This window comes from Nerophis lumbriciformis, linkage group LG01 (assembly GCF_033978685.3).
Source record: "Nerophis lumbriciformis linkage group LG01, RoL_Nlum_v2.1, whole genome shotgun sequence".
Taxonomy (NCBI): domain Eukaryota; kingdom Metazoa; phylum Chordata; class Actinopteri; order Syngnathiformes; family Syngnathidae; genus Nerophis; species Nerophis lumbriciformis.
In genome coordinates, this window is record NC_084548.2 from 49,437,913 (window position 1) to 49,452,373 (window position 14,461).

Here is a 14,461-nt window from a genome sequence, read left to right on the forward strand (position 1 = left end):
CATTTGGACACTGTAAGGAAGATCATTCAGAAGTTTGAAGTCAACAATGATAAACAACATGACATACAAGTAAGAAAGTAATGTCTTGATAGATGAAAGAGGACCCTAACTGAATGATATAGTGTAAGATGCAGAAGAAGAGGTTTTCACAAGTGTAGACTGCTCAAGGTAGGAATGTTCTACCATGTTTGGTAACACTTTCGTATGGGGAACATATTTACCATTAATTAGTTGCTTATTAAAGTAACAAAGCCTCAATTTAGAGTTATTTGGACACTAGGGTTAGGGTTACTAATAAGCAATAATTCTGAGGTTATTGAGGGAAGACTCTTAGTTAATGGCTTATTGTTTGTATAATAATGCCATGCAGAATACGGCATTAATAAGTACTTAATAATGACTAATTAAGAGCCAATATGTTACTAATTTGCATATTAATAAGCAACTAATTAATGGTGACTATGTGTTCCCCATACTAAAGTGTTACCCAATGTGTAAAGTTGTCACTACTGGATGCACATGAACAATGAGTTTCCACTGCAATGTAACACTGGTTTATTTTGGAGGGTTTATTGTCCTAGTTTCGGATTTTTGGGACGAAAATAGACATATTAGGAGGAATAGCCCTGTTGAGTATCCTGTTTTATCACATGACTTTCCTGTGTAAATGTAGCATGCTGGTGTCTCAGTGCGCTTTTGCTCCACACTTACACCTCAGGAGACCGTCAGCAAGTTTATTTCTTGTTGTGTGGTTTGTAACTTAAGATCAGAGATTCACTTGAGTAGGTGTTTGTCAGACAACCGCTGTGCCTCCTGGGTCGCAAAATACTTTTTTTTTTTTCTAGCAAAAAAATTGTTCTTCCTTCAAAGCCAAGTTAACTCATTTTCTTTTCTTTATTTTTTTTTTACAAAGTACAACATTTGTTTGTGATGGCTTTTAAACAGGCAATGACACGTTGTTTTGAGGTTGCTTGTCAACACTGATGAGGTAGGTAATAAGTAGAAATCCTGCGGCTTCAGTCAAGAAATAGGATCCTGTGAGAGCTAAACTGAGGAGGTGCAGCTAAAACACATCGTATCAGGAAATAGTTCTAAACAATCTCCCCGTTGTTAATTGCAGGTCCCAACCTGGTGATGTGGCTGGTCTGCATCCAAAACTCACAAAACCCTAAACATTCCGGAGCGGTTGTCTTTCGCCTGTCTTCACTAAACCATAATGTCAGAAATACTTCTGAGCACGTGATCATTACACTTGCTAGAGATGGCTGCCTAAGCGTTTTGGAGGCATGTCCTGACACTGTCTTATCATCTTGTCTGCCAACTGTCTCTGCTCACACTTTGCAATTAAGTGTAGCCACACTCAGGCTTGGAGTTGAGAGGGGCGGCATTAGCTGGAATCAGATTGCACACCATTGCTTTTTCGGCAGTGATCCACCTGATACAACACTTGACCAGATAATGCAGCACATCACAATATAGATTAAAGGGGAAGTGCACTTAAAAAAAATGTTGTATATCATTCACAATCCTTATTTAAGACAACAACTTGTACTGTATGTTTTATTTATTTTATACCTTATAAACTCGTAAATAAACGTTAGGAAAAGCCAGCTAACAAAGGCGATAAAGGGATTTGCTCTATTCCGCCTTAAAGCGCTCTTTAAAAGCATCCAAAATGTCCAATGTTTTATGTACATCAGTGACGTGCGGTGAGGTTGATGGCTGGTGAGGCACTGACTTAATCACAGCCAGATTTACAAACATATGAACCCTAAAGAGTATTTTATTCACCATTTGATTGGCAGCAGTTAACGGGTTATGTTTAAAAGCTCATACCAGCATTCTGCATTCTGCAGGTGTACCTAATGTTGTGGCCCTGCAGTCTTTCACAACTCCTCCAACACAAACATTATTGTTGTTGCACTTTTTGGCTTCTTATGAAATAACTTTTTTAAATAGATTCAATCTTGCACGTGGAAAGTTTAAGTGTGGGCTTTAGTTGATATAACACTCCCGTCAGGGGTTGCATTCTACGGCGGGGGTGCAGGAGGCGGGATTACTGCGAGCCTCAGCCAGTGCGTCTTTTGCAGCCGTTTTATGATCGCTCAGCCCAAGAAATACATAACACACATACAATACACATACACACTAAACTATGGAAATGTATAATATAGTTCATATAGCAATACAGTCTCACTGCACAGCAGGCCAGCAGTTAGCCGATTCCGCAATCCATGGTGAGGCACAACGCAGTGACGTGCCTCAACTGGCTGCTGTTCACCGCACCGTCTCTTCTCAGTATTTGAACGGCAAATGTGAAAATTCAGCGATTTTAAATAAAAATAATCTAAAACTGGTGAAGTTAAATGGAAAATAACTTTATAGTATAATCACTGGATACATATAACAATTTAATAAAAATGTTTTCATTTTCCTTTTTTTTTTTTTTCCATAATGATGATGACGTCACTGATGTACATGCTGTATGTAGTAACAGGCACATTCATAAAAACATGTAATATTTACGTATTTTGGTCATTTTAAGCATACGGCAGTATATTAATTTCACAGACGCATCACAACGTTCGCTATTTCCTACAACATGAGAGCCAACAACGACTACTTTGACTACTAAATGATAATCGAGAACTTCATATTTTTGAGCCTGAAAATAAGGAGTTAAGGAGTTTCAGAAGCAGTGTGATAAGCAAATCCAGCAAGCAGCACTATCGCTAAGTGCTAAACGGAAAAAACTAGCTACGAACATAATAAAACGATCCTTACTGCACAATGTCTGCTCTTACTGGGATGTTGTCTGATGAAATGTTCATAACTTCCCGTTTAGATGAATAAATAATCGCAATCCTCACGCAGGTCAAATAAAATAAAATAAAAGGAGCAGCAGCTCAGTATGTCAATAGCTGCATAAGCTCGTTTGAGCTCTGTGATCACGGCGCCTCTAAAAATAGTTTGTCGGTGTTAGCGTTAGTAATAACAATATCGCTAGTACTTGGTTAATGTTCAGGTCAGGAGACGTACATTGAGTATTGTTGGCATTTTTTGGATGTTTTTTTAGAGGGCTTCATGCGCGGAATAGTGTACTCCCATTAGCTGCATTGTTAGCCACCTCGTATTTGCCGTATATTATGAATTAGAATGCATAATATAAAGGGAGACAAATGTGTTATGGTCTTACATAGGGATTGTGAATGATTAGCAAAATTCCCCAAAAAGTACACTTCCCTTTTAAAGGGGACCTATGATGATTTTAATATACATTTAAGACACTTCCTTGTGGTCCTGGTAATATGTATTGGATATACTTTGGTGTAGATATAGAATTAATTTTGGTTCACAGTCACATTTGTAGCCTGTTTATGCAGTTTGTCTGCAAGATGTTCATTTGTAAAGGAGTTTCCAGATTGCAAATGAAACCACACCCCACCATTTCCAAAAGTACCTGGATTTATCTTTTGAAAATGTACACTGTTAAATATATATCGTGAAGAGAAACATCATCGATATATTTTGTCGGAGTTTAGCTGCTAATCCAATTTTTTAGTGAGTCAAATGAACTGTTCTATGTTTATATTATAAACATAGAACAGGCGGGAGGACATTAAATGAGAAGGAATGTACGGAAGCTCCATGGGCATCAGTCTGGCACAGCAAAGGGGTAGAAGGCTTGTCGACACAGCTTGTCCAACAATGACCAAATAAGTATGTCAACCTCACTGGTTACGTTCACACTGCAGGGTCGGCTGTCCCATTCGGATTCTTTTGTCAAATCCGATCTTTTTAGTGGTTGTTCACATTACAAAAAAAATTAGATTTCTACTGTCAATGCAATCTGACCCGCATGCGAACATGACATCATGACCTCGCATGCACTGCAACGTTTACGGAATAAACATGCCGTTAACTGGCGCATTTTGTGGCAATTGGCAACTGGCAAATGGCCTGTTTTCCGCTCTGTTGTCAACCACTATATTTTGTAATTGTCTGTTTTGGCGAATAATTATGACGCTGATCGGTTTTTGATGATATTCTGTTCGGATGAATGCCACCTGAGCGCGGGAGCGTTCACATTGAAGATGCATCACATATATATCCGATTTATGTCCACATATGAAAGAGGCCTGGGTCATCCATCCCATCCATTTTCTACCGCTTAATCCCTTCGGGGTCGCGGGGGGCGCTGGAGCCTATCTCAGCTACAATCGGGCGGAAGGCGCGGTACACCCTGGACAAGTCGCCACCTCATCACAGTGCCAACACAGATAGACAGACAACATTCACAGTCACATTCACACACTAGGGCCAATTTAGTGTTGCCAATCAACCTATCCCCAGGTGCACCTTCAGCACCTTCATATTGTGAGGCAGATGCACTAACCCCTCTACCACCGTGCTGAATATTAAAAATTCTGAATTGTACTGTTCACACGAACATCTGATACAGGTTGTATATGGCCAAAAAAAAAACAACGAAATTGACCTGCGGTGTGAACAAGGCCAAAGTGACGTGACAAAGTAGACAATCTTAGAAAAAGACTGCAAAACACAGGGTCCAAAGGCATCCAAAACTGCGTGCAAGCTCACGCCCACATGCATGAACCTTATGATTTGATGCTGTGACATTGTTTAACACAAGTATTCAACATTGTAACAACATTTATAAATCAGAAAAGAAAGAAACTCATCATAGGTCCTCTTTAACACATAAGTAAAAAATGTGCATCTGCTGGTTAAACAATACATTAGCAGCGCACACATTTGCAAAATGGGTTAGTGGTCCAATAAGCTGCATTATGCTGCTCGTTATCACGTGACCCACGGCAACCCACATTTTCATAACAGTGATTGGAATGTTCATTGAGTTACTGTCCTGTCCAAGGCATTTTTCATCAGGTGTTTATTTTATGTACCATATATTGTTGTGTCATGTTGAGCCTTCAGCAACAACATGCGCTGTTTGGTCTGTTGTCAATGAGACTGCTATTAAACATGAAATTACGTCATGCCAAGCACCTGTTTTGCTTGCATGCATCAGTTCAGGCGTGTAGCTGAAATGTTTTATTTGCTCTTGAGAAAGTTTTGTTGTGACTGCTGCTAGAGGCTGTGTTTTTTTTTTTTTTAAATGAAGAAGATTAACTGTTGGTCCAGTGTGATCATGATTAGCAATAAAACGTTTTAAAAAACGAACCTGATGCAGCTGTGTTTCTACTTTAGCACCACATGTTAGCTGCCATATCCTTGCCAGGGTGAGGCTTTTTCTTTCTCTGCCCTCAGTTTTTAGAATCGCTGCCATTAGGAGTTGAGTGGATGACATTAAATTAAGTAAATGTCACCGATGACGTTTTTGTTACTGACTTTGAATTTCTGAAAAGAAGTACAAGGTTTTGTGTACACACTCGTGCAGTTTCTTCTGTATTGTTGCTTAAAATCTCTGTGAGATGTTTCTTTGTCTCAATGAAACCCTGCAATCCTCTCTGTGCCCCTTTCTCTTTCTAATAAGTCCAGCCACGCAGAATTTTGTTCTCCATATGCTTGGAAGCTTTTGTTGCAATCCAAAAACCAACACAAAAAAAAAGCCAACTCAGAAACCCTGTAAAGCCGATTTGGGCTGTGTTTGCACCTAATCATAATAGCAGTGATCTTTAAGCATGACTTCTCTATAACTAATATTAACCAGTATGTTCCATTTCATCTTTCAGCACCTCTTTTTTGGTTTCTTTGTACAACAAAATCTTATTCTTCGTTTCTCCTGTTCTTTTGTTTTACACAATTACGACTATTTAAAAAGGAGAGATAAGTAGATTAGAGCACGGTTGATTTTTGATGAGCTTTGTCTGTCTCCCTGCAGAGACGTGTGCAGTGAACAACGGTGGCTGCGATAGCACGTGTCACGATTCGGTGACGGGAGTTCGCTGCAGCTGTCCCGTTGGATTTACTCTGCAGCCGGATCGCAAGACCTGCAAAGGTGAACCATTACACCTACTTCTGCCTCCACACATGCTTTCAATGTTACATCCAGACACATTGCACCAAATTGTATCTGCAATGTAATCATCACAGTAATGAACACAGCTATACAGTACAGTACTATTAGATCTGGCTGGTCTACATGCCAACTCCTTACAGACTGAGCTACTGCTAAATGGACAAAAGTATCGAGACCCAGCTCTTAACTAAATAATTATAGAAAAAAAAGTGGTTGGGCTAGGCCCTTTAGCCTCTTTTGGTGACCAATTTATCAATTATTACTGCCACATCAAACCCATTATTGTGATCATTTCTTTAATGTTATTTATTCAAATTCTGAATTAATTCACATTTTTTAAGAATTGATTTTAAAAAGATAAAAAAATATGCAGTATATATATTTTTTTCAAATTTTTTTAAGAATCAATTGTTGGATTAAAACTTTAAACATTAAAAAACGGTAACACTTTAGTATGGGGATCATATTCACCATTAATTAGTTGCTTATTAACATGCAAATTAGTAACAAATTGGCTCTTAATTAGTCATTATTAAGTACTTATTAATGCCTTATTCTGCATGGCCTTATTATACAACCAGTAAGCCATTAACTAAGAGTATTCCCTCAATAACCTCAGAATTATTGCTTATTAGTAACCCTAACCCTTATATGTTCCCCTAGTGTCCAAATAACTCTAAATTAAGTCTTTGTTACTTTGAATATGTTCCCCATATTAAAGTGTTACCTAAAAAAAACTATTGTTGATATTATTATCATTGATACTGTTGCTTTTATTAATTTTTGGTTGCCCCCATAAGAATCCATCTAAACATGAATAATTGTGGTTCTCGCCTTGACAAAAGTTTACATTACATATATTTTATTAACATAGCTTCTATAGTAAAAAATCTTGAAGTATGCATTTTTTTCCGTCTTTATCGCAAGTAAATGCAGCCTCTCGACCACGAGTGCTCCTTGGGCGCAGAAAAAAAAGGGGTAAAAAAAGTGGGTTCTATTGTACATGCAGTTTAAACTGTGTCTACAATTACCCCAAAAAGTGGTAGATGTCTCCCGCATGCTTGAAAACATAGCAAATGCCACAGGTAGGAGCATGTTAACATGAACATGCAGTAAATGATCGAGTGTCTTTGTGGTAATGTCCCGTATTGTACACGCAAAAGCCTTATTTAAATAAGATGTTCTGCACCAGTTTTGAATTGTACACACAGTCTTAGTAGATCACAAGCAACATGCCCACAAATAGTACACACTATTTCATAGATTGCACTCTCTGTTTAACGTGTGGTATTAGTATCTTAGTAAATCAGGCCTTAAATGTTTCTATGTATGAAATATTGTGCAAAATATGAATATGTAACTTAAAATATGTAAGCATAGAAGTATTGACATAATTAAACATGGTAACAATTCTGATTAAACATGATAACAACCCAGACTTTATAATACACCCTGACTGGACTTTAGCTAAACTGTTGCCAGGTTTTGATCAAATAAATGCAATCACGCATTCAAGTAAAGATTTTTTTTTTAAATTCAAGGATTACATTCTGATGATAACATTGCATTTTTGTCCAAATATTGGGCTCTTTATTTAAGGGGAACTGCACTTTTTTTTAAATTTTGACTATCATTCACTATCCTGAGCGGTATAGCTCGGTTGGTAGAGTGGCCGCGCCACTAACATGAGGGTTCCAGGTTCGATCCCCGCTTCCGCCATCCTAGTCACTGTCGTTGTGTCCTTGGGCAAGACACTTTACCCACCTGCTCCCAGTGCCACTCACACTGTTTTAAATGTAACTTAGATATTGGGTTTCACTATGTAAAGCGCTTTGAGTCACTAGAGAAAAAGCGCTATATAAATATAATTCACTTCACTTCACCTTACGTAAGAGAAGCACATATCTGTTTTTCTTTTTTTTTAATGCATTCTAACTAGTAAATACATGTGATCAAAAGTTTGTTTACGATGGAGCCCATTGGAGTCGTTCGATTCTGCCTATGAAGTGCTTCTAAAAACATCCAAACACCTCCATTAAGGTTTTTACATACATAATATAAGTATATATGTAATGTAGTAACAGGCACATTTATAATAAACATTTAATATTTATGTATTTTGATCATTTTAAGCATTAATTTAAAAAACGAATCATGACTTTTTTTTAACAACATCACTGATTATTACTATTTATGAGAGCCAACACACATATTAAAACATCACTTACTGTACAAGATCTGCTGTCATTAGGATGCCCACTGCTAGAATGTTCGTATATTCCAGTTTAGATGAAGAATAACTCATAATCCTCGCAAAGAAAAGCGTCTTTTTGTGTCATTCTCGCCATATCCTGTCAAAATGTACCAACTTGTTGGAATATGTCCTCAACCTTCTAGTATCCGGGTGAGAGACATGATTTATATACAAACACTGTTTCCATATGAGTTGGGAAATTGTGTTGGAGGTAAATATAAACGGAATACAATGATTTGCAAATCCTTTTCAACCCATATTCAATTGAATGCACTACAGAGACAAGATATTTGATGTTCAAACTCATAAACTTTTTTTTTTTTTTGCAAATAATAATTAACTTAGAATTTCATGGCTGCAACACGTGCCAAAGTAGTTGGGAAAGGGCATGTTCACCACTGTGTTACATGGCCTTTCCTTCTAACAACACTCAGTAAACGTTTGGGAACTGAGGAGACACATTTGTTAAGCTTCTCATGTGGAATTCTTTCCCATTCTTGCTTGATGTACAGCTTAAGTTATTCAACAGTCCGGGGGTCTTCGTTGTGGTATTTTAGGCTTCATAATGCACCACACATTTTCAATGGGAGACAGGTCTGGACTACAGGCAGGCCAGTCTAGTACCCGCACTCTTTTACTATGAAGCCACGTTGATGTAACATGTGGCTTGGCATTGTCTTGCTGAAATAAGTAGGGGCGTTCATGGTAACGTTGCTTGGATAGCAACATATGTTGCTCCAAAACCTGTATATACCTTTCAGCATTAATGGCGCCTTTACAGATGTGTAAGTTACCCATGTCTTGGGCACTAATACACCCCCATACCATCACAGATGCTGGCTTTTCAACTTTGCGACTATAACAATCCGGATGGTTCTTTTCCTCGTTGGTCCGGAGGACACGATGTCCACAGTTTCCAAAAACAATTTAAAATGTGGACTCGTCAGACCACAGAACACTTTTCCACTTTGTATCAGTCCATTTTAGATGAGCTCAGGCCCAGTGAAGCCGACGGCGTTTCTGGGTGTTGTTGATAAACGGTTTTCGCCTTGCATAGGAGAGATTTAACTTGCACTTACAGATGTAGCGACCAACTGTAGTTACAGACAGTGGGTTTCTGAAGTGTTCCTGAGCCCATGTGGTGATATCCTTTACACACTGATGTCGCTTGTTGATGCAGTACAGCCTGAGAGATCGAAGGTCACGGGCTTAGCTGCTTACATGCAGTGATTTCTCTAGATTATCTGAACCCTTTGATGATATTACGGACTGTAGATGGTGAAATCCCTAAATTCCTTGCAATAGCTGGTTGAGAAAGGTTTTTCTTAAACTGTTCAACAATTTGCTCACAGATTTGTTGACAAAGTGGTGACCCTCGCCCCATCCTTGTTTGTGAATGACTGAGCATTTCATGGAATCTACTTTTATACCCAATCATGGCACCCACCTGTTCCCAATTTGCCTGTTCACCTGTGGGATGTTCCAAATAAGTGTTTGATGAGCATTCCTCAACTTTATCAGTATTTATTGCCACCTTTCCCAATTTATTTGTCACGTGTTGCTGGCATCAAATTCTAAAGTTAATGATTATTTGCACAAAAAAAAAATGTTTATCAGTTTGAACATCAAATATGTTGTCTTTGTAGCATATTCAACTGAATATGGGTTGAAAATGATTTGCAAATCATTGTATTCCGTTTATATTTACATCTACCACAATTTCCCAACTTATATGGAAACGGGGTTTGTACAATAAACTTCCACACGCAAGGATGCGAGGAAGCATCCCTTATCACTCAGTAATGTCAACATAGGCACACAAGTTAGTGATCACGGCACCACTATAAATAGTTTGTCTGCGTTATCGCTATTAATAACAATATTACAATATACTTGGTTAATATTCAAGTCACAAAATGTAAATAGAATATTTCTGGCGGGTTTTGAATGTTTTTTTATTGGGTTTTATGGGCGGAATAGAGGACCTCCCATTGGCTCTGTTGTAAGCAGACTTTTATTTACACTTATTTACGAGTTAGAATGCATTAAAATGAAAAAATACATCAGACGTCATGTCTTTCATAATGTTTGTGAACAATAGGCAAAATTTCCTCAAAAATGTAATTCCCCTTCAGTTTAATTTAAATTTTAACAACCTGTTATTATTTAGGATGAATCCAAATTCATAAATTTGATTTATATGATTTTAAAAGTCTACTTTAAAGTTTCAATTTTGATTGTTTGAACTATAACTCTTTGTCCTTTTTTCCAGAAAGTGTTTTCAGCAATTTTGTTACCAGCGTTCCAGGTCAAAAACTCCCTCAACTCGAGCAGCCTGATAGTTCTATTTATGTTAACCGTAATATAATAAAATAAGCATTATATCAGGATACTGAGGAAACAAATATTCTACTGAAAGATAGAGAGAAGACAGTGTCCAAAAAAAGCAAGGTTTGAAATCATTCCACTTCCTACAGCCTGCAATGGCACCCTAACAACTCTAATAAAAGCCTATTTTCTGGTATTAGTTTGATTTTAGAGGAAAGAACAGGAAAATAAACTAAGGCAGTTCTGGCGCGGGAAGATGTTGGCTTGCTGCCTGCCGGCCACTTCTGAACACCGGAAAACAGAATGGAACAAGGACAGGACAGGATTCTTTTGTTCCATTTCGGATACATTTATTTCACCAGATGATGGAAACTCCCACTGGAGCCCAAAAGCTTGTTTGGAACTATGATGCATGACTGAATCCAGTGCCAGAATCGATGCCAAGGCAGAAAACTATTCCAGGCGAGAATGGACATATGATATATCGGTTTGGTATTGGCTTTGAATTAGGGCTGGGCGATATGGCCTTTTATTAATATCTCAATAGTTTTAGGCCATGTTACGATACATGATATATATCTCTATATTTTGCCTTAGCCTTGAATTAACACTTGATGCATATAATCACAGCAGTATGATGATTCTATGTGTCTACATTAAAACATTCTTGTTCATACTGCATTAATATATGCTCATTTTAAACTTTCATGCAGAGAGGGAAATCACAACTAAGTCAATTTACCAAAACTGTATTTATTAAAGTTCTTAAGCAGTGGCACAAACATTCATGTCATTTCCAAAGCAGAAAGTGCAAGATTGTCAGAGACATTTTAAAACAAGCTATTAGTGCACTTTTGTGCATGATGTCACTAAGATGACATATCAAAACAACACTAAATTAAAGTGTACTTTTTGTACAGAACACCACTACAATAGTTTAAAACAAATAAAGTGCACTTTTGTGCATGATGTCACACAAGATATTTCAATAACTGTCAAATAAAAATTAGCTGCATAATAGGAAATCAAATAGTGTATGTGCTTCGCTATGTGGTAGTTTACTGCTGACGTTATCTCCTTCTGTTGTTGTCTATTTTTTATACGGTGTTGATCTGGAAATGGTTGCTTCGGTATTTTGTTTGCACCAAACGGAGATATTGACATGCGGAATTTCAAACACTCTTCATTCTCTAGCGGGTGACTTTTCAAATGATGCTACATTAGTAGAGCTGTTACTTTTTGTAGCAACGCTTTTGCCGCATACTTGACATATTACGGTTGTCTGTTCGACATATTTCCGCTTGATGCCAAACAACCGGCAGACGATGGACACTGTGCTGTTTTTCTTGGGAATTAATTATTCCTTCATTTGTTACTAGATTTGCGCCTTCTCTCTCTCGTGTTACCACTAGCACCTCTCCGCTAGCATCACAGCTAACGTTACCCACGCTGCTACCTCTCTGCTCCGCGAGAGCGTATGACGTTGCACTCGCGACAGTATGTGACGTATGTAAGGAGGTGCGCTTGTTTTACGTCTCTGTGAGAAGGAGAGACAAGAAACGCCTGAAGTGTAATTCCCGCAGCTACAAGCAACTGCGTGAGAACGTATACTCGAATATCACGATATAGTCATTTTCGATATCGCACAGACAAACCGCGATATATCGAGTATATTCGATATATCCCCCAGCCCTACTTTGAATATAAAGCACTTACTAATCGGAAGGAGATGGCTAATAAGGATTTGGAGACTTGGCTGTATCCTATTAAAGCCTTGTGCATGCTGCGTTGAGCCTGGGGATTTTCTGCTTGGACCCAGATGACAGATATCCAGTAAATGTAGTGAAGAATAGCATTTAACGTTGATGCATTAATGGCCTTGAACTTTCATTTCAAATGTTGTGCTTTGTCACTAAATCCAACGATAACTATTCATTTGTATGGCCATGGATTGAAAGTCGGGTTGAGACAGCAACGATTAACATTGACACAAACTAAGTAACATCGGCCAATCAGTGGGGATATTATAATTTTTGGCAACATTTGTCAAATGATTGTCATTGAGAATGACAATTGCTATGATGAAGCGATCATAATCTGCAGGACGATGGACGTTAAACAGAAACTGAGTGGAACAATGCATGTGGACTGAGGTATCGCTTGGTGATTACGTTTGTCGTTAAAGTTAAATCAGTAGATACATGCAGACAGAGACCCAAGAGAAATCCAAGCCAGACACGCTTTAGTGGGTCCCAAAAACTAGATAGAAAAGAAGTTTGGTCATTCCATAATTTTATTGGTCTTTGTGTTTTTGCTAACATTAGACCCAAAACAGGAGACAAAGATTTTTGCTACCTCATTGTCACAAAATGAATGACTAGGTACAAAGGTTAAAACTTACTTCATAGGATTACATAAATCTCTCATTAGGCTTTTGTCCCATGATTGTTTTTGACTCTCCTGTTGATGATGGCTGTTCTCTGTCGCAGACATTGACGAGTGCCGTCTCAACAACGGGGGCTGCGACCACGTGTGTCGGAACACAGTGGGCAGCTTTGAGTGCAGCTGCAAGAAAGGATACAAGCTGCTGACCAATGAAAGAACATGTCAAGGTAGGTGTCCCACCTGGAGCATACACCTTTCATAACAGGTGTACCTCAAAATAATCTACTTGTTAGTCCATACTATTGGTGGACCAGCCCTTTCTTCTTGAGTAAGCAATAGTGTCATACTAACACCTCTGCTGCGAGTTGTTTGTATTGCTTGTATAATATTAAAAGTTTAGTTTAAAAACATACATTCATTGGCTATACTTTTTTATTCTCTGAGCACGTTTTTCTAGGTTAACAAGCTAATAATTTCTATTCATGGCAATGGTTGACAAGTAAACACACTAGACAATTACAGGGTGAGGCCGGGAGCAAACAAACAATAACAACAATTATTCCTTATTTGTACTTGAAATCAGACTATATAGTTTGGGTGCATATGTCTATTAAGGCGCTGAGATCACAAACACAAACGTCTGTTGTGGTGGCACACAGGTGTTGGAAATCACTGTTCAGATACTAAAAGCACTCATTCCTGGATATATCAAGCCACCTCAACAACATCTGGTCGAAAAAAGAGACAAGCAGGCTGGAACCACTGAGCTGTGTTTTGCCTCATGCAGAGTGGAAAAACATAGGACACGCTATTCTTTAATCCAGTGTTTGTTGACTGAAAATTTTTGTCTTAGTTATCGTCAGCAACCTATTTTCCCCCCGACTGAAATAGGACAATAATGAGTCAAAACAAATGCACGCTGACAAAAACAATGACGAAAATAACTGACAATTTAGTCGACGAATAAAAACGAGTCGAAAATAATTGAAACCAGCGAAATCCAATGATATTTATTTTTGTCTCCAGGTGAATGGGATTAGTTAGGAATCTATCCAATCATGGTAGCATGCAGGAGAGAGGCGGGGGTAAATCACGGCAGGGGTCCAATCAGGACTACAACTACCGTATTTTTCGGACTATAAGTCGCTCCGTAGTATACGTCGCACCGGCCGAAAATGCACAATAAAGAAGAAAAAAAACATATACGTCGCACTGGAGTATAAGTCGCATTTTTGGGGGAAATTTATTTGATAAAATCCAACACCAAGAATAGACATTTGAAAGGCAATTTAAAATAAATAAAGAATAGTGAACAACAGGCTGAATAAGTGTACGTTATATGAGACATAAATAACCAACTGAGAACGTGCCTGGTATGTTAACACCACTCATGGCAAGAGTCATTCAAATAACTATAACATGTAGAACATGCTATACGTTTACCAAATAATCTGTCACTCCCGATCGCTAAATCCGATGAAATCTTCCTC

At 38.2% G+C, this 14,461-nt stretch overlaps 1 protein-coding gene across 3 annotated transcripts in view; it reads left to right on the plus strand.

Annotated features, from left to right (window-relative positions):
- The window catches only part of LOC133622555 (signal peptide, CUB and EGF-like domain-containing protein 3), a 236,710-nt gene that overhangs the window by 182,057 nt on the left and 40,192 nt on the right, over window positions 1-14,461 (plus strand). For all 3 annotated transcript variants that reach the window (XM_061985394.2, XM_061985402.2, XM_061985388.2), the window contains 2 exons: window positions 5,867-5,983; window positions 13,076-13,198. In XM_061985394.2, coding sequence (XP_061841378.1) covers window positions 5,867-5,983; window positions 13,076-13,198 — 240 coding nt within the window. The remainder of the gene's footprint in view (window positions 1-5,866; window positions 5,984-13,075; window positions 13,199-14,461) is intronic.